The sequence below is a fragment of the Besnoitia besnoiti genome, chromosome IX (genome assembly GCF_002563875.1).
Source record: "Besnoitia besnoiti strain Bb-Ger1 chromosome IX, whole genome shotgun sequence".
NCBI classification, from domain to species: domain Eukaryota; phylum Apicomplexa; class Conoidasida; order Eucoccidiorida; family Sarcocystidae; genus Besnoitia; species Besnoitia besnoiti.
Window position 1 is genome coordinate 1,492,235 of NC_042364.1, and position 20,574 is coordinate 1,512,808.

At 54.8% G+C, this 20,574-nt stretch overlaps 3 protein-coding genes across 3 annotated transcripts; 1 reads left to right on the plus strand and 2 right to left on the minus strand.

Moving 5' to 3' along the window:
* Positions 1-7,265: 7,265 nt before the first annotated feature.
* Positions 7,266-8,434, plus strand: BESB_013840 (uncharacterized protein; the record flags this gene model as incomplete). The annotated part of the gene is made up of 2 exons (XM_029360114.1): positions 7,266-7,547; positions 8,255-8,434. The coding sequence occupies 2 exons, from the start codon at positions 7,266-7,268 to the stop codon at positions 8,432-8,434; spliced, it is 462 nt and encodes a 153-aa protein (XP_029216781.1).
* Positions 8,435-9,146: 712 nt separating this feature from the next.
* Positions 9,147-16,218, minus strand: BESB_013850 (tetratricopeptide repeat-containing protein; the record flags this gene model as incomplete). The annotated part of the gene is made up of 10 exons (XM_029360115.1): positions 9,147-9,445; positions 9,874-9,934; positions 10,395-10,469; positions 10,648-10,695; positions 10,984-11,031; positions 11,459-11,536; positions 12,374-12,682; positions 12,973-13,053; positions 13,680-14,076; positions 14,453-16,218. The coding sequence occupies 10 exons, from the start codon at positions 16,216-16,218 to the stop codon at positions 9,147-9,149; spliced, it is 3,162 nt and encodes a 1,053-aa protein (XP_029216782.1).
* Positions 16,219-18,825: 2,607 nt separating this feature from the next.
* On the minus strand, positions 18,826-20,278 carry BESB_013860 (uncharacterized protein; the record flags this gene model as incomplete). The annotated part of the gene is made up of 3 exons (XM_029360116.1): positions 18,826-18,870; positions 19,444-19,567; positions 20,064-20,278. 3 exons carry the CDS (start codon positions 20,276-20,278, stop codon positions 18,826-18,828), a joined length of 384 nt encoding a protein of 127 aa, XP_029216783.1.
* Positions 20,279-20,574: the final 296 nt, after the last annotated feature.

Genomic DNA, 20,574 nt, shown 5'->3' on the forward strand with positions numbered 1-20,574 from the left:
ATCACGCGGTGTCCATGGTTCCTTCCACGGTTCCTCACAAAACGCCCTGAAGGAAGGGAATGCTCCTGGTCATCGAAAACACGCGGACAGTCTAGGGGTGATAACCCTCAAGATAAAGAGCATATCAGAAACCCGCCTACAGTATACACAATCATAATGAACAATTACCGTCATGCACCCAAAGCAAGATTACGAATGGGGAAGCATTCGTCTGCCGACACACGGCGAGCCTGAGCCGGACCAAACGCGAAATAGCTCCGGGAGCGAGAGCAGAGGAAAATACCGTCAGAGAGTGGGCAGCAGAGCATACCGTTACGGGAGACTGGTGCGCCGGGCGTAGAGTTTAAATTCCGTCCGCGACGCTCCTCGCCGTCGCTCGACCACCCAAATGAACCTGCCGCGGATCTAACCTTTAGTCCGACTGAGCTGTCAACATGCGATGGAGGTGACGGCGGGAGGAGTTCTGTATGGGCACTGCCCAGCCTCACAGTGTTACCTTGGGTGTCGCGGGCATCCAACGGCGGAGACAAATCGTTATCAACAGTATGCATACAGCATACGATGCCGTACACACAGAGGAAAACGATTCCCAAGAAAGTAACTCCGCATATAACAGAACAAGATGTCAAGCCACGTCTCGCGTCTCGGTTGTACGCACTTCCGGCACGATGGTCGAATATCCATCGTTCTGCCACCCATGAGGGCAGTCGCCTGGAGAGGCGACTAAGAGTTAAAGCCTTGCCCGACGGTCCGCTACACAGTGAAGAAACAGAGGCAGACGGTCCCCTCCCTGCCTCACCCTCGACATCGCTTTCCGCAGCTGACGAGCCATGTGGATGCACCCGTTCGGATTCGGACGGTGTGCCCAGCAGTGAGATACACAAAGCCGTGCCCCTGCTCATGTCCTCGGTACAGGAGGTGGCGCTCCCAATGTTTCTGAAGCGCGACGATGAAGACATGATGGCTGTCTGTTGTACTGTGAGATCAGAGGTTGACCGGCAACGGAAAAGCTAAATAACTCCACTTCGCCAGAAAGCCACACGGACGGAGTCGAAGTGGCTGCCAAGAACCTCTCCAAGTCTTCCGGCTAGCTGGCATGAATCAACACCAGGGCGGACACACTGCCGAAGGTCGAGAATGAAGCAGCTCGAGACAAAGTCATGCATGAGCCTTCTCCCATGTGGTTCGTGTTGGCCGTCTCTCTCCACAGTAACTCACTATTCATGTCGTGTGGTAGGGTAAGGTGTCTTTACCACACCATAGGAGGGCTGTCGTGGTCGAGGCAGCCGTATTGGCTTTCATATTAGTAGCCTGCCGGGCACGCCGCAAGATAGCTAGGTATCTGCCGCTTCGTAGTGTCTGTATCCGGCGGTAGGCCTCAGACAAATGCAAGTCAACACCCCAAAGCTGAACGAATTTGACAAAGGTCGGGGTCGTTTCTTCCACAAACATACGGTGTCAGAGAAAGACTACTCGTCATGGTATTGTGTCTGCGTGCTGCCCTATGCGCGTGTCAGGAACGGTAGCAGGGTGACTGACGGGTGCATGCACTCAATAGCCGAGGTGTTTACTGGAAGGCGGGCGCTGCAAATGCGGCGCACAAGCACAACGGAAGGTGAGGTAGCGGGGCCATTTCATCTGAAAAGCAACACCGAATGCGCATGAAGGGTAGAAGGAAGTAACCACGCCTCTGTGGAGTTGTAAATGCGTGAGGGGGGGGGAAGACGAGGTCCGAATGAAATGCGGCCAGATAACGAGGAAGTTGGTGGTCGGTGCGACATCGGTCCATGTATTGCCATCCATTGCCTGACGGATGGTGATCGACCGGGTAGAATTGTGACCACCTGTAGCAGATCCGCCCTGTGGCCGTGCGCAGCTGTGGCGCCCGTCGAAAGTAGCGATGCACTGTAGGATCCTCTGCTGACTAGCGCAGTCGCCCTGTTCTAGAGTTGCCAGCCTCAAGCTGGCGATGACCCACATAGGGGGTCTACCTTTCTGTGAGTTCATGCGCCGCTCAGTATTCACAGAGGCAATACCGGTAAGTCGGCCGAAAACTGGGGAGCTTCATTGCTCGAGAGTGTACCACAACTCTGTCCGCCGTTGACAATCGACAGAAATCAACAAGAATGTAGGGGTGCTCTGAAATAAGCGCGTTGCGACGCTGTTGCTCGTTGTAGCAGTTTAAGTTCCGTGAGTCTGAGGTTCGGACAGCGGATGTCTTCCAGTTTGAGAGGCAGATAGAACGATGTACTATCCTAGCAACAATCTCTCAACACACAGCCTGCATCGAAGATCTCAGGAGATAGCGAATAGCTTTGACCGGCCCCCATTTCCGAACACGCGTGGCAGCTGGGGTCAAAAATGTCGAAAAATGTCGCTTGACATGGTCGAGACTGTTTGCAGCAAGTGTAGTGCTACCGCCGCAAACGTCCGCTGTAATCCCACGGCATCGTGCAAAACATGGTTGTTCCCCTTGCTCACTGAATTAAATTATGGTCTTTATCATCTGCTTCGCTGTCTTGCCCCTTTTAGAATGTAAGGTGGAGATCAGACGGAGGTACTGCTATCATTTTTTTTCGAAACTATCGGAATGTGGCACACACCGGGGGACGGTGGTAACTAATTCAACCCAGCAAGGAGAACCCACGGTGTCGCTCTGACCCCTTCTAACGGATCTATTGCAGGAGGAGGGGGGCTCTTGTCAACCAACGGATCAAAACTGAGGCTCTTCGACGGGTTTGGGGTATACACCTGTCTTTTAGGGACATGCCCCGTAGCGCTTCATTATGACGCGGGCATGCGACGGAGGACGGAGATGAGCATCGTGTGTGCATTCTGTGTTATTCCCGTTCAGCCGGCTGGAGACATTTCCCCACCACTCTTCAGCGACAGCTTTCTGCCCCCCGAGGGAGATTGCGAGTGGGAATCCATGTGTATTCTCGCAAGGCGATGGCAAAGAGGATATTTTCTGTTGGGTGGCCGATAATGAGTGACCAAAAAAGGGTGTAGTTCTTCTAAATAAACCGATGGGATTCTGGTGCGCTCCAGCCATGAAACCTGCGTAGAAGGTCGGTACTCAGACGCACAAAAAACCAAAATGTGTGCGGTTGCTCGGTGGCTGCCGCCGAGTACAGATAGCTGTAGTATCACGCTGAAGTGGCGGTTCCATGAGCAGCGGCTGAGCAGGTGTGACTGATTACGTATAGGTGCGATCATACATCGTACAGGGCAGCGCATCCAACGACTGGACCACGCATATAGTCTGATATATAGTGTTGGCATCGTCAGTGATGCGTATGCCGCGCGGCCTCTCACGGAAGGCGGTGCTTAGCTCAACCACGTGGGGCTTTCACAGTCATTTCGAGTATTTCATGTATACAGGACCGTACAACTGAATTCTTCACCCTGAGGTGTTCCTGCTGGTGGCGGCAAAAGGCGAACTCCGTCCGGCGAACGATCCATTGCAGACTTTTGTGCTTTGAATGCGACTTGACCGATCTCAACAGCCCCTCTTCGTATTGAGCTGCCTCCCATCTCGGCTTCAGCAAAAGAGGCTGACGCACCATCTAGGCTGTGCGATGGTGCGCGCTGGCTCCGGTCTGCGGATGTTGCTCGTTGATACCGGCCTTGGTTTGAAACTGCCGTGCCGGGCGAACGATGGAGAAACCGTTCGTGTACTACAGGAAGAAGTAATGCGAATAGTGATTTTGTTAGCCAGTGAGTGAAACACTTGTTGGCGGAGATTAGATATCCAGTGGAGTGTTTGATGGGGAGACCGGTATTCTGAGGTTGTGGACTTTCGGGCGGAGGTCGGAGTTACGTAGACGCGTCCGCCTTTGCTGCTACTTCCGGGGTAACATCTCCCTCGAGTATTACGTGCTGCCTGAAGCCTGGCCGCCTGCTCAGCGGCCAAAAAGTTCAGAACCTGCTGGCGTTTTTGCCGCAGCCGGTACCCTATTTTGTCACGTATGCAAATGACGCGTCAATCACGAGGAGCTGCTTGTATTATTTCGTGCACGTGCCACAAACGTTGTGGTATAGAATATGATCCGGTCCCAGTCACTCACAATGGTATTTATTCCTTAGCCCCTCAGTGACGAGAGTATTTCGTGTTCTGCCGCTTTTTGGCGCCTGGATCTAAGAATCTACGGGTGCGAACAATCGAGGCTACACTACCGCTGTTTTTGTCTTTTGTTTCAAGAGAGGGCGTGCAATCCCAGACCTGATCGTGCTCCTCCGGTCCACGCGGGCAGCTCTCGTGCTTCCTCGTTCTGCGCAAGTTTACAAATTGGTAAGAGCCAGGATCCTTAGATTTTTTGCCAGCTACTGGCACCTCAGTTCACTCACTATCTTGTGGTATGCTACTACATCTGGTTCAAATGCATTTTTACAGTGGACCATGGACTATCGTCATCACTATCGCGTCGGTCCTGATACGTATGTACAGCGAGCCTGCTCCTGGTTGCTGTGTGTCAGCATTTTTGCGGTACGAGGTCTAGAGTCGTGAAACATCCCGTGCTGCTCGGATAGCTCTTTGCACGAAATGCAGAGGCACACCTACCGAGCAGAAAATGCATCCCACCCGGCTTTGAGGACGGCTGGTCAGGTCTCGGCACGGCCACTTGCAGGTCTCAAATCGCGTCCTGTCGCATCGTTACTACGAGGGGAAGCGCATATCATACGGTTACCTCTTTGTTGCCAGGCCTGCCGTTTCTCTCCGTTTCGTACTGATCTACTCGCGGTCGCGACAGCCGAATTGTTTGGAATTGCCGGTGGGGGGTCCCTGCATGTATTGTCTATTTTTGACGATACACTGTCTCCAGCCCGAGAAGGCCGCTTACAACAGGAGCCGCCGTGGAGGAGAGTTCCTTCCTCTGGGGAGAATATACCCCAGATCCCGCTGGCGACACACTGCGCACTGACGACGCTGAATACTGGTGACTCAATAACTGATTGTGCGTGGTCGGAAAGCAATGAGCATGTGATCGCAGTAGCCTGTGGCGATGGTGTAACACGGCTTTGGGACTTCCGCGCTGGGGTGCAAGACACGACGTCCGTGCGTGGCGCGTACGCTGGTCATGGCGATGCGGGAGCAAAAATAGCAGTGGAACTGCGCGGTCACACCGCTGAAGTATGTGGGGTCGACTGGTCGACACTCGATCGTAACCTACTTGTATCTTCCTCTTGGGACGGCACAGCTATAGCGTGGGATGTGTCACATCATTCTGGCGTCTACACGCTGGTCCATCCGCAATGTGTCTACGCTGCATCATTCTCTCCTTTAAGAAGCAATGTTGTAGGATCTGTTAGCGCTGACGGTCACCTGCGCATCTTCGATCTGAGATTGGCACGAGGAAGCACTCTACCTTCGCGAGCGAGTGGTGCTCTAACGGGAAAGCAACAGCGAACACCCGTTTGTGACCTAGAAGCTCACGGGGGGTGCGAAGCTCTTTGTCTGGACTGGTCGAAATATCACGAACATGAGATATTTACCGGAGGGGCAGACGGGTGTATACGTCTGTGGGACACACGTTTCATGAACAGAGGGCCGCTCATGTCTGTCGCCGGACTACATAGGCTTGCTGTTCGCAATCTCAAGTGCAGCCCATTTTCCGGAAGTGTCCTCGCTACTGCTTCGTACGACACCTCTGTAAAGATTTTGTCGATCTCGCGCGCCCATTCAGCGAAAGTTGTCGTTCAAGACGGAGACGCAGCTGATGCTGCCCATGAACCTTCTTGGGAGCTGTTTACCATAGCAAAACTTATGAATTTCGACCACCATACGGAATTCGTCATGGGCATTGACTGGTCACTGTTTTATCCTCATCTCATTGCGTCAGCGTCGTGGGACAGGCATGTATATATATGGCCGCCATTCGGAAGAGAAATCCGACATCCCCCCTAGTCTAACCCTATGACGTGATGCCGAGCGCAGGGGCAATCCCACGTTCATGGCCCGTTGGAACGCGTGTAAATCTGCGATGCTGTACTGCGCGAAGGACGTGGACGATAACCTGTCGCTCCGTCCTCATCGGAATCGCTAACGCTTTCTGGTTATCTGTTTCTCAGATCGGAGGACATCGTTCGTCTTTGAGTGACATACAAGCGATGCCTTGTCACATTACTTCATGTACACGCGATGCTGACTGAAGGTATGCCTCAGATCTCGAGTATGTGCCTGTGCCACTACATGCGCGAAAGCGTCCTGACGATGCCGTATCCACCTATATTCGAATGGAAAACTTGACGCTCTGCCTGGTTCCCTCGTGTCTATTGATCCGCGCTCAGCAACAGCGGGAGGCCAAAGAGACTCACGACGCTGATGGGTTTCTGACGCCGACGTAATTCCGGGGAGACTAAGCCAAGATGCGTACACAAATCTGTAAGATTTGCGTGGGCGGGAGAGGGATCAGGTAACTGATACACAAAACAATATCTCTCAACAACTACGAAGCTGCCACGATACCTCATTCGAGCCGTAGCTCGTCCCGCTGCCCCCTCTGCGGACAAATTGAAACACGCGACACGTGCGTTCGTCTCTGCCAAGACTTCGGCACGTATCAGCGATACAAGTCACATAAAAAGAAAGAAAGCTTGCATCTCTCGATAAATAAAGTTAAATGGCAAGAACCAAGAACTACTTCAGCTCCATCCTTGTTGTGTTAAGAGTCACAAGACAGAAAACAACGGCTTCGCATCGGCTTAGAGGGCGCTTGTCTTGCAGGCCGCAGTCATGTGCGCCACGCTGAATCCCGTGACAAATGAACCGCACTCGCACGTTGAAAAAACAGTTTTTTTTCCAAAGTGCCTCACATTGCCGCCTTTGCTTGTTTGGAATCTACAGGTGATTGTAGGCGCGCCTGGTGATGGTGGCAAGGGGGGGAAGGGGGGGTTAGCGGCTTACTGGAGCTTTCAAAGGGGCGGTGAACCGCCGGGACTAGCCGCTTGCCCGCTGTCTGCAAACCGCGCTATCTTGAGCATCGTGTCCCCCGGTGGCCTGGCGGCCGCAACATGTCCCGGGTCCGGTAGCTTAGACGGCTGATACCGTGACCTCTTCAAAAGCGCTGGCAGTCTCTCATGTTACCGCCAGTTGAATCATTTTAGATGTCTTCTGATTGGTGCAGAGAAAATTTTGCGTTGTCGCGGCGGTCTCTTATCCACACTTAGTTTAGACTGACGCGTTCATTGCATATTCTTCGCCAGCTCTACACGCGTTCCAGACGAAAACGTGATATTTTCTGCGTCCGTCACTGCAGACAAACACAATGGCGCCAAGGATTTCCTTGTCGTGGGCCGTATTAGCCGTTTTTGTGGCCGTCGGTCTCGTGGCGCTCGTTGCCACTGATGTCGTGAGCCTGAACGTCGACGAAGCTGATGCGGCTCTGGATGAGACAGGAGCTCCCAGCTTCACCCAAGAGGACGCGAATGCTTTTGGTGAGATGGATGAAGACCACGCGGAGGACGAGATGGACGATGAATTTGACGGCGGAGATGAAGAGAGTGATTCCGACGCCACCTTGCAAGGAGAGGACATGTCTTTTCTTGAGGTGAGAACTACGGGGGAAGTTGCCCTGCGTTTGCGCACTCGCCACAAAAAACCCCAAACCCCTTCGTGCACCTCGTGTCACCTCATGGAGATTTTTCGTCATGTCCATGTCTGCCGTGAGGGATCTGCAACTATTATGGCATCTGTATTCTTTCAAATAGTCAGCAGTTTACCTATTAGACAACAAGTACGCGCTGCGAGGCACTACATCCTATTTTTGCACGTGGCTCAAATTGTCGGGGGCTTTCCGTTCGAGTTACGAGCGTTAAGCAAATATATCAGAAGCTGCGCCAGAAAACCAGCGCCGTCCAATGTCGTGTTCCAAAATCCTGGTTGAGAGGGGACCCCTTTGGTTAACCCTTTACGATTTAAAGTAACTAGGAGGTTGTTGAGCATGGGTGCAGGTTTCCATGTTCGAGTGGACGACACCCCGCCTTCATTGTTTGGGTGTATGAGTTCGAAAGAGTCGCCCATAGTTAGTTTCGTCCCTCAGACACACAGGCGTTTCCTCTCCCATTTGATACCGACAATTCTGCTCTTCACGTGCATCAAAGCATGTTTCTCGTATTTCAAGTGATCATGGAGCCGCATCTGCTTACGATGAGACACATGAGAAGTACCTGCCCAGTGGTTCTAGTTTCCCCCCGACTCACTACTATGTGCACATGACACTGTGTGTTGGTCTCCGTGCTCATGCTTCCCTTTCAGGACGGAGGACACGACGACATGGAAGATGACTTCGACTTCAATAATATGGATGAGGAGCAAGTAGCTGAGCTTGCGAACTCGCTCGAGGGAGAGGAACGTGAAGCGTTTCTGGCGATGTGGGACGAACACAAAGCGGGCGCGGGCTCCGGTGATGGTTCCAGTGCTTTCGCGGAGCTTTAAAATAAGCTTTCCTCATGTGATGTTTATGGGTCGTCCGTTCATCTTCTGTGGATTCATGTGCCGTGCATCATGAATGGAAGAAAGTGCGACTAAGCAACAAAATTTGTTTTGTGTGTCAAACGGACTTCCGCCGCCCGCGATGCGGAAGTGGTTAACTAAATTCTAAGCCGCTCCCACGCGGACTGCGGTCGATGACCGCTCCTTCCGCAGCTATGCATTACGACAGCATTTGGCGTCTCGAGACTTCCGTGCCTTCCGATTCTCTGCTAGACAGAAGGGGCACAATGACCAATCCAGCGTGGCATTACTTTTTAGAGCATGAAGCTTCACACCTCTTGGTGGCGCGATGATGAGAGAACATGCCGTCTGCCGAAACTATGAGAGGTTACGGTATCCAGGATGCCGGGCACGCTCGCATGCGACTGTGTCGTTTCCAATTCCAGCTCATCAATTTCCCGTGCAATGCTTATAAGCCACTCGTTGCAAGATGACCCACGAGCCTGTCTGGGTGATAGGGGTCCCACGCCTCCATGACATGACGCTTTACATGCCGAGGAGCGCACACTTGCCTCTGCCATGGGTAAATAGACAGCAACACAGCCCCACCGGGGATCCTGAAGCCCTATAATGGGGTCGAGTTCTATTTATAACAAGAGTATTTGGATAGGATGTAGTCGCTCGCTATTCGGGAACTGAGACAGAGACTTGCGTACTACCACACATTGGCCCATTCTCTTCGCGAGGTTTCTGCAGCGTTGCTTTCGGAGGACTCTCGCAACGATGCAGCAGAAACTGCATTTCCTTCCTGCATGCGTGTTAACCGGTAATTCAGCAGCGGGTACGGATAGTGCGAGGCTTCAGGAATGGCGGACTCCGGTAGTGCCATCGGGTCGCATTCGTCATCATCTAGATTGCTCTCTATGTCCGCTGGTTGAGGGCTATCCATGTAGATCTCATCTATGGGGTCGTCCCTGTCTTGGCGCCGGTATTTGCGGGGGCGGACCTCCTCGTCTGCACCGGCACCGGAAGCGATCAGGAGGCAATAATTTCCACAACCGGTAGCAGCAGGAAAAACAACATACCTCTACGTGAACCGACGTGAATACCGAGATTCGGAGGAGTAGAATTTTACCGGCAGCCCACGAAGCAGGTGAACAAGTGTTCCACAGCTGTATGGATTGCCTTCTAGAAGAAGAACAAACAAACTCAATGGCAGCATTGAGCTACACTAGCAAGGCGTAGGCTTGTACAAAACCCGGCATCGTTGATTGGGCTTGAGAAGACAGACGAGAAATGAATAAGAGATGCAAAGAATCCTGCACCGCCAGGGGCACCTGAAAAGGGTAGATGCTACTCTGCGGCGTCTTCGCTACAAAATGCTTGAGGGAATTAGGCCAGCAAACTGGTGCATCACGTCAGACACAGAGCATGCTGCTTACCCACGCCGGTTAGAAATTCATCATCCACTCCTGTGCAACTCCAGAGGTCCGTGACCTGGTCCTAAACAAAGTAGCAATTGATTAATGACAAGCGTGGGACTTTCCTTTCTGGACAGCCTCACCTTACAAGATGATCCCAGTTGTCACTCCCTTTCTGCCTTGCCGATTCGCAACATTCCACCTGCCTTCAAGCCGCGAAACAAGTTCTACCTTGCTAGCCAAGGCAGCCTCGTAGCACTACTACACATATCTAGCAACACACAAAATTCTGGGAGAGGCGTGGCCACCGCATCTGCCAACACAGCGTATGATTCTCCTTCCTGCCGCTCGACCGTTTGCTCAGATACAGACTCAGAGTCCCAGCCCAACACGGCAGCGTGGCGGTTCCACGGGAAGCGCGGACAAAAGCAGTCTCTCGTCGTTTTCATGCCGTCACTCGCCTGGCAAAGCTCACTAGATACATCCACGGGCAGACGCGCAGTGAAAAGAAAATCTTGTCGGGCGCTCACGTATGTACTCACCGAGATGCGATTCTGCTCTTCTGCATCAGTTGTCAGTCGCAAAGCCGCCTGGAGGTGTCTGAATGCCTGGCGTGGCTATGGCATCGAATCACACGCGAAAAAGGGAACGGCCACTGCATAAAAACTGCCGCATAGGCCGGCAACCTCCCAGCAGGCGCTGCGCACAGCTTGAAACTGCTCCTTTCTTTGCACCATCTGCCGGAAATCGCGCCCCTGGAAACTCCATTCAGACACCTAAGCACTACCAACCCACCTGAAGAAGCTTCGAATACACGCGGGAGAGAGCCACCTGCACGTCGGGCTGAAAAACACAGATCCTCACGCGGACTCAGCATGCGGGTCGCCTGACGCACGACGCTTCTCGTCTTCAAGGGTTGTTTTAACCTCGGAGAAGCTGGTCGATACCCGCCGCAGCGGTCAGCCTCCGCTCCTCCTCACCGCTAAAACCACGGGCACTGCACTGGAAGTTCGCGCGAAAGCCGAGATACAAACACGCAGGCACCCATCGCCGTCCAGAGACTCCAGCGGCTGAGGAGCTGCCTCCCTGCGGCCGACTTCCAAATTGGTTTCGATCTGCGTGCGAGCTTACGTCGAGGGGAGCGAGTCGAGCAGCGCGCTGAAGGAATTGCAGAGCTTCCTGCAAAGAGCAACGGCGGGACAGTCCTCGCACACACTCGGCCTGCGTCGACCAGCATTAGAATGCGCACCGCTCTTGGATGCGACACACTCTTCGTGGGTGATGCAAGCCCCACACACACACATGCAGGAAAGTGCGAATGCCTCGAGACAAAACATGCGAACGAAGCGTGCGGCGAAGCGGCAAGCCAGATGACCACTACACACGGGAACATACCGCCGCGCGCCACAGAAGGCAGAGGAAAAAGCCTCGCCGCGAGTTCGCTACGGCACAGGTCTTGTGTAGACATGCGTGATGGCCGCCGCTTTCATTTCAGCAGTCCTGTGTTTCTTGTCTTTCCGTAAGGCATGCGGTTCGGGAACACCCCTTTTGCCCCTGATGATGTTACCCTCCCCTCAGACTCCCTCGGAAGCGCTCGTATGCTTACCCCGTACTGGTGAAAAGAGATCTTTATACACCCAAGCCTGTAGAAGATCTCGCCGTCGCCTGGCATCATGCGTGCAGCCTAAGTCACCCCCAGTTTCCAGCGCATATCACCAAATAATTGACTCTGAAACTGGACAACAGTCTACGACGAGTGGGAAGTTGTTCGAACAAGCGAATGGGATGCCCTGCAGCTTGGGCGCTCCAAAGTCATACGCAGAAACGTAATCAACCGCTCGCCCAGGCGCACCCGGCGGCGATGGAAGCAGTGGCATCCAAAGGCCTCCTCAGCATATGGCAGCCACCTGCCATCCGGCGTGCTGAGGACCTCACCTAACGACGCAACATCGCCACAGGAGAGCTCTCGGTAGCGCACAAAACGTCTATGGCCAGAGGCGAGGCATAAAGGAGAGGGACTCATTGAGGCAAATGCCGAAAACAGGCCTGAACGCCTCCCAACCAAGCCCCTCATAACTCCTCATGCTCTCACGCTCGGCGAGTGACTCTTGCGTTTTGCCGCGCTATTCCTGCATTCAACTTGGTATCCCTATTCTGCAAGGCGCTTTACCAGTTTCGCGTCCTGTAGACCGCATGACCACGTCGCCTTCGCTATCAGCCGCCGTGCGGAGACTCTCGTGCTGTTTGAGGCAGGCACCTTCCAAGAGCGGCCTATGATGACTTCGCCTTTCGGCCTGACATTCCGCCTCTCTGCCTCTCACGTTGTTCTTTCTAACAGATTTCCACTGGGGTCGCCACAAACACCTAATCACTAACCCGCGAGCCAGATGAGGATTCGGGCGCCGCTACTCGAACCTTTGGTAACTGCGGGCGCTTGCGCGTCACGACGCCCACTCGAGCGCTTGCTCCCTCATAGAGCTTGCAATGTCTCTTTGTATCTTTTGCCGCCCAGGGATCTTACCCGAAGAAGCAGGTTGTAGGCGCGTCTCGCCTGCCCGACGCGTAGGAGTTGCTCAGCTATTTTCTTCAGCGTTTGAGGATGCTGAAGCCTCTCCAGGTCTTTCAATGACGCCGGATCTTCGAGGCAGCCTGGCAGCGTTCTTTGCCGTTCCAGATCCTGGTCGCCCTTTACATCGCCAGAAAAGCATTTCCCTCTCTCCGAGGCGCTCTTTGCCTGGCGCTGCAGTTCAAGGAGGAGCGACAGTGCGTGCAGGGGAAGCGACTTGAGAAGACCTCTCGACTGAATGCCGTGTTCAATCAGTGCCTGCGCCTGCGAGCCGCAGGGAGAACCGCAAGAACAAGCAATCGCTGAGATACTCACGATCGGAACGGCGGCAAAAGAAGCTCTGCGGACAGACCCGGCGAACCTGAACCCCCTTTACACAAAGCAGCGACTGAGTACTGTGACGAATCAGCCCCTCCTCAAACCGCCAGGCTAGGGAAGCGACTGCAGGGGCTAGCACACCATGCGTCAGGACGATCCCGCCCCAAGGCAGTCAGCCGCTTCTCACGCACAACAATGCACGACGAGAAGATGTGGACGCGGGCATCGCTTTTTACCTCTTCTCTCTGGTTCCGTTGCAGCAACTCGTGAGCGCAGAGCGTATACGCGTACGGATAGTCATCGGCTAGCTCCACGGCCTGCACCCGAGGCGGCCCGCAGAACCGAACACAAAAGCTCCTGTTTCTAGCCGACCGGCACTTCCTCTTGAGACTCGCACACCTGCAGCGGTGTCACTGAGGCCGCCAGAATACCCCGGATGCAGCAAGCGGGCAGGTCCGTCGTGCTAAGAGGGCGGCACCAGGACGGACTATCTACACTCGTAGCTTTTGAAGACAGTATACACTCATACCATATTTACTTTGAATTTAGGGTGATTGACACTTTACGGGGCACTCGTTTGTCAAAATGGAGACAACCCAGACAGACCTTCCTTCGCTGACGAACAACAAAGCCAGCGACTGTTGTCGCCGCGCATCAGGAGGCGGTCGTCGGTCAGTCCCCACTCACATGGTACGTGCATGGCGTCTGATAAGCTGCGCTGCCGTCTAGCTATGACTCGTGCGCAGCCCCGCGCGGAGTTCAATCTTTCACTCGCTCCTGCCTTTCTAAGGGTGTCGTCGCGCGGCGCGCTGCACTGGTAGCGCGGACACAGTACTGCCTATTTGTTTGTCAGCTTCGCAATAGCTACCGCGCGTCGGGGTTTAGCAGATTTTGCACGTGGAAGAAGCGCCGAGCAGGTTCCCGTGTGCAAGCTGTGCCTCACGCGAAAAAGGGCTTTGAGCGCCTCGTCGGACTTGCGGTGAAGCGACAACAGGTTTCCAACCGCACCCCACAACTGCGGCGAGGTCTGCGCGCCCGGGCGCTGCAGGAGCCAGTCTACGAGAGCGGTGGCGGCGCGACGCCGGCCCACCTGCCACAGCGCACTGCTGCAGCGGCACCCAGCTTCTTCCGGCGGCTCCAGGGCAGGAGGGCAAGCTTCCGCGGCGTCTTTCTCAGCGTCCTCCGGGCTCTCGAGGGTCTCCCCTCCCTCCTGCCGCCGAAGACACTCGTCTTCTTGCTCAAGAAGTTGATGCTGCTGGACGCTGCGCAGCAGGAAGTCCACGCCGCGCTCCGGCTGGCCGGCCTGGAGGAAGCAGCAGCCGATGATCTCCTCCATGAAACTGCAGGCCCACACACCGAAAGAAACTGCAAACAAAGGAACGGTGAGCCGCGACCCTGCTTGACGATGCAAAGCACACTCAAGACGAGACGTGCGCCAGCCGGCGCTCGCGCAGCGACTGGAGCCTCGTCGCGAAACTCGCTAGACACTGTGTGTCGTGGCAAGCCCCCTCGTCGCCGCTGCGGAGTCTTTTCCTGCACCGTCACCGCAGCCACCGCCCAGAACGGGGGGGAGTCGAAACTGCGTACAACAGCCTGCCGCGCGCCGAGAGCAGGAAACGCTTTTCTCGCCAGTGGCGACAAACACCAGAAAGCACCCTGCATCCGGCCCCGACACACGCGTCAAGCCCCTTGAGTACGTGCATGCGGACTCTTTACCTGCTTCCTTCGGGGAGCAAAGTCCAGGTTTCCAGCAAAGCCAAGGCATCTCGCGCCTCCCCTCTAGCCATGCAGAGCTGTACAGCAGCGACGCGGTGCAACACGGAGGCAAAGAGAGAGACTCCGTCGCTCGCTGCATCCGGCGGTGCCCGACCAGCCTCAGCCGGCGGATGCACAGCTGACACATGCGGGGCGACAAGGGAAAAAAAGGCACTCTCACGGAGCTTCGCGGCGGAGAAGAGGAACCCCAACACGTCCCGAGCAGACGCGAGCATGCACCACGCCGACGCCGAGGCAGGACGCGCGCCGGCTCCACGCGCGGACTCTCCCGCGCGGCAGGCGCGCTGCTCGTCTCGATGGTAGAGAAGCAGCGACAGACAGTACAGGCTGGAGGGCTCTGACATCACGAGGGGAACGAGCCGCGCCCAACTGTGAAGCATGAACGGCCAGGCGAGCAAGCAACGCAAGTAGCACACCGCGGCGCAGCGCCGCAGGAACGCCCGCTCCTCGGGCGTCTCCGCGGTCGTGCGGGAGTCGCGCTCATACACCATGGCGAGAAGGTACCAGCTAATCCCGATTTCTGTGACGCCCCGCCAGGCCTGAGCGCCCACATGCAACCTCTCATCGCCGCGGCGCGCGAACGGCTCACGAGGTCTAGGGGAGCGCGACCTGCTGCCATCCGCGCTCTCGACATGATGTGCGCAGGCTCCGCGAAAGGCCGAGGCGTAGCCTGAGCCAGATGCAGAGGAGCGAGGCGCATCCTCCGGGTTGACCGGCAGCGCGAGAAAGGCAGCAATACGGATAATTACGTCCTCCTCAGTAGAGAGGATTGGGGAGGCGCCGAGGTTTCTGCAAAGGTGCAGGGGCACGCGAAGCGGCTGGCGCTGATGCTGCTGGTGAGCGGAAAACAACATATCGCCAAACAGCGCGTAGACGACATCCTGGCGGGGCGCGTGAAGGACCACGCAACTCCACGCCCACGACAGCTTCTCGAGCATAACCTGGAGAGGCAGCTGCTCGCAGAATTCCGAGACCATCATGCTCTTCCTCTCTGTCGCTGTGGACCTTATCAGGTCCGAAGATACGCGACCGGCGAAATAGGTCGCCGAAGGGTCAAAGACGCCAGCGCCCTCCGCAACAGAACTTGCTCTCAGGTGTCGATACACCTCGACTGCCGTATGCGTGCAGCGGGTTGCACGCCGAGCACTCCTCGCCACCGTTGCCAGTTGTGAAAGCCGCCTCGATACGCTGTCTGTCGGTTTCTCGGCACTACGCTCTCCCGATGAAAAACCAGTAGCGTGGTCCTTGTCTTCCAGCTTCTCCCCGGAAGTTGCAAGATGTCCGCTTTCCGCCTCTGTACAAGCGACGACGTGGGCATCGCTTCCTGCCAAACCGTGATCGTGACAGCTAGGCCCACCCAAGCTGCCCTGGGGATCCTCATCATCGCAGCCTACACGGGCAGCTCGATGAGAAAGTACGGAACTCCTTCGTTTCGGATGGCGTCGAGGAGCCGCGTCCGCGGCAGCGCAGTGCTGCTCGTACAGCTGATCCAGGACGTCAATATTATGATTCAAGAAATCGCGAAACAGCCTGCGTTGCCGAGGTAGGCCGCACGCCTCGGACAGCTCTATTGCTGCCTTAAGCAGCTGCTCATAGTGGTGCCACGGCCGCGGCAGATGCCTTTCACTCTCTCGCGATAAAGCGCAGTCTTGGCAACTAGTCTGCACAGATGGCGAAGGATCACCAAAGCCCAAAGCGCCAACCATTTTGGCGCCCCTACGATGCAGAGTCCTCCTGCTAGAAGGTGCAGTTGGAGCCACGCAAAAAACCGCACATTTCCAACAGCCCTGTGGTGAATGAATACGACGAAGGTTCGTCTTCCTCAGAATGTGAGCGAAGGCGAGTGTCCGCGTCTATGTCTGTAGGAAAAGGGAATGAGCCTCGGCTCCTACGTATTATAAAAGAAATCTGAAAGTTGGCTAAGCAGCCTGGAGGAAGAGTGACCTTCACTCGTGCGATACCGCCCCAGCAGCGGGACGAAGACATAGTTCGTGGAATATACGTGCAACATATTTGCAGCCATCACGCGCATGTGGATCAACCATGACAACACAAGCTCTACACACGCTCAAAATACAGTGAAGCTTTACGAGACACACTCGATGTGGAGTCGGTCCAGGGAACCGCCCTGCACAGCCGGAGCGGAGGTGTAGGAACTGGGGGCATTTTCGACGAACGCCGCCGATATGGTGGATGGTATCCAATAAAAGGAATCGAGCCGGTGGAAAATTCCACGAAAAAGGTATTTCAGTGCTCTCCTGTTCCTGTACAAGCACGTGTTTCTTTGCGATGCATGCACATGCCTCATCAGCCCGGGAGACCGTCACGCCCCGTGCCAGACAGCACGAACAAGAAGACACACCGCAGGGGGCCACGATGGTGCTTCTTTCTTCATTGTGGCAAAAATTCACCCTTTAAGCCTTGTACGGCACGTGGAGCTGCTTGTGTGCCTTGTTCATTTCGTTCCAGTTCGCACTGAGGCGCCGGACTTCCAACAATGGAACTTCGCCGACGCAGCATCGGCGCGTGTGACGTCATGCTGCACTCCCTGCTGTGTTGTGCCTTCTGTCCTGCCGCCGTCGCACATACTGAGCATATGGTCGCCGTGAATTTCAAAGCAAATACGAGGCATCCTTTTCAGGAACACATCCGTTACTCGCTTTCGGTGGCTGGGCCTGTATTCCAAAATTATCTGCTGAGAGCCAACTCCCTCATGAATGACACCTTGTTGCTACAAACGACAGTAAAATGGGGCTGAGACGCCACCAGCGCACAGTATGCGATAGACGTCGACTAAAAATCTGGCAAAGAAACGTTTTCCTCCAAAAATATAGTGACAAGCATACAGAAGAATTACCTGAGAATCTTTTGCCGGTGTCCCCGAGCTGGAAGCCACCAATCCCAGGTGACAAACAGGCTGCACTGGAGAATTCCGGATCGCTTCGGTTTTTAAGCGAGGTTATACAGCACTGCATGTAGCAGCACATGCCCTTCAGTCTGCATCATGAGCTAATGCTGCTTTCCAGATACCCACTTCATTGGATTCCGCGGTGTCTCATGCTTCCGTGGTGTCTATCGACTTCGAATCGTCAGGAACCGCTATCCGGTCGTGTCACCATCGACCCAGAAGCGCTTCCCACACGATTTTATGGTCACATCTGCCTTTCGCTTTTGCCTCCAGTAAAATATATGGCACGGATGCACATAGTTCAATCCTTTCGTCAAGATACAGGGAATAGGAAATGAACGAGCATGTATGATAGCGATCTACAGATACTATTCGCGGTGCCCCTCCGCCAACCCGCTTCAGCAGCAACATCTGTGAGAATACTAGCAGCACCTCGCTATTCGAATCAACTTGGCATGGGGCGAGCATGCCTTCATGCGTTGTCTGCTTGATAGCCGAAAAGGAAAATTGAATCGAATTCTTCATCGCTCCGGCGCACACATACCATCACAATGCCGTCTTGCAGAGAGTTCGCGAGCTGCTCCACACTGAGAGTGGTAGGCTACACACTGACGCGTACGAAGGCTCTCACCACGCTAGTCTGAAAGAGCCCGATTGTAATGTGCCATGAACAATAAATTACTACATTGTAAAATTCTGGGGCTAACTGTGTCATAACGCAGACATAGGCACGATGCTGCATAATTAGCTGCTCTAAACAAAGCTATCTTGCACGTATCCGCGGAATTCTCTCCTTTCCCGTGACACTGCGGGAAAAGAGAGGAGTCGCCGCGCCCTTTGCTCGTCATCGGAATCGCAGAGACCTCTGCAACGCCTATGCGACGGCCGTGGTACTAATCCGCCACGAATTTCGAAGATTCAAACAGTGCTAATAACCGCAAAGCCTCTTCGCGAGAACACGAACAGAGTTCCCCGTTTTGGATTCAGAAACCACGGTACAGACGGTGGCGGGTACTCACACGTTGTTCTCTAGGATCGCCGCCATGTTCCCACAGTTGACCAATAACGGAACACTCTCCCAAGACGCAATGCACAGCAGCGAGTTGGCACTTCCTTGCCGGCAACTCGGAGACGCCGCTCATTAGCTGGTTGCACCTTGTTCGAAGGACGCACGAACCACGACCGTAGGCACGAGGCTGAACCCTGCCACGATTCGACATTACACATGCTCGCATGGCTTTTCCCAAGTCACGTTATGTGGCGCCAATCCGCACAGCTCGAAAACATTGAAAATCACCAGTGATGTCCTGGGTTCGCAGTGCGGACAGCGCTCGAGGCGCAGATGACACAAGATGTCTTCTGGTCTGCTCAGACCCGCAGAGAACCTGAGAAAGGCAGGCCAACTTCACTCTTCCTCCGGATACACGTACGGGACGTCGTTGTAGAGTTTCTGCCAGAAGGATACACAGAAAAAACCACGCCAGCGTGAGAGGCGAGCTTACACCTGATGCGCTGAAAAAATGGGGGGAGTTACTAGCCTGGCGTGCGTTCAGGGGCTTCAGTTGCGTGCAAAAACATGTCCCGGGCACCAGCGCAGATTCCATACACCGCAGGCATCCACCGTTCCTGACGAAGATGAAGCAGCGTGCAGTTACATCGGCATGCAGCGAGGGTAACACGCTTGACATAGTTGCATATCGGGTGACACACTAACGCGGATGCCTGCGCTACCAGGTGGATCCCGACTTGCGCAAAACTGAATGCCATCGCCAAGAGCGGGATGCTGGCTCATGACGATTGGCAAGCAGGTGGTAAAACCACACCTTCAGCGACCTGCAACCGAGATCTCCATTTAGATCTTGCTGCTTCGCTGCTCACAGCGCATGGAGAGCACGTAGTGCACCTCCGCAGCTGGTGACTAGTCTATGCTCTGGACGCCGTTCTGACACTGCGAATCTCAGCTACGCTCCAACGCATCCGAGAAGGCCAAGAAGTGTCTGAGAAAGCTCGCTAATCGACTCACCCCCTTGTTGACACGTCGCCAGACCGAGTTCCACCACTCGCTCCACATCCACGAGCTAACGAGTCCAACACCCATGACAAACGCGCAATATCGGCGGTTATCCTTCAGGCAGAACTCGTAGATCCTGAAAATCGAATTACACGGGAACTACCAAAAACTGTGAGCGTGCCGTGCTTTCACGCGTCGGCGCCGAAGGTGCGGAACAGCACTCTCGTTCCGCAGTCAGCGCGTGCCTGTTGGAGGCAGACCACTGTATGGTAACATTTGAATGACTCATTCAAAATCTCCGGGTATAAAGACACGATTTTGAGATGCGGAATCTGGTTGGTTTCCGAGGCGCCTTTGGCAAGCCCGCTAATATCTACAGTACACGGAAGCTGCACGCGTTTGCGTCCATGCGTTCAGCCTTGCAGTTGGAATCCCCAATCAAACGTTGCAGACAGAGAGCCATCTTTCTAGACCACCAGGAACGCCTGCGAACTCGAGAAACAATGTTTCGTTATGCCGTCTCACCGCACCAGGAACTCGAGCGATCTCATGCTCATGGCTAAGGCTGCGGGAGGAAATGAAAGCCTCGCGCATGAGCACGTGGCACTGGCCCATGAGTAAAGCAGGCTCACTTGGTCGAGTTCAACAACCTGAAAAACGGCGCGAAGATGTCTTTATCTTTTCTGCTAACGCGCAAGCCCCTCCAAATCCACTCTGGGTAATCGTCTCTCCAGGGGTTACCAAACCGGATGCTCGGGAGACTCCTCGTCATCTTCGAGCCTGCGGCTGATCCTTCGGAAGCAAGCAGCACCCGAGAAGGCCGGAGAAAAAGGCTGGGGAAGTACATTATGATGACAGGAGGTCTGGCGGATAGTAGCTTGCGGGCGGAGTCGGACGCACTCTCAGTGTGAACGACCGAACGACGTCTGGCAGCGGCAGAACGCGAGGAGGAAGACTGCAAATGCGGTAACAATGAAAACAAGTGAAGTTCTGCAAAGCGGCCGTTCCGTGCACTGACGCGCAACATGAAACACTAGGTCTCTGCAGAGGACACGTACGGTCGCGCCCGTCCTGAGAGCAAAAACGTCGGGAGACCGAGGGGGTGCGCTACGAAATGTGCAGCTGCTGGACAGACGACGTAGA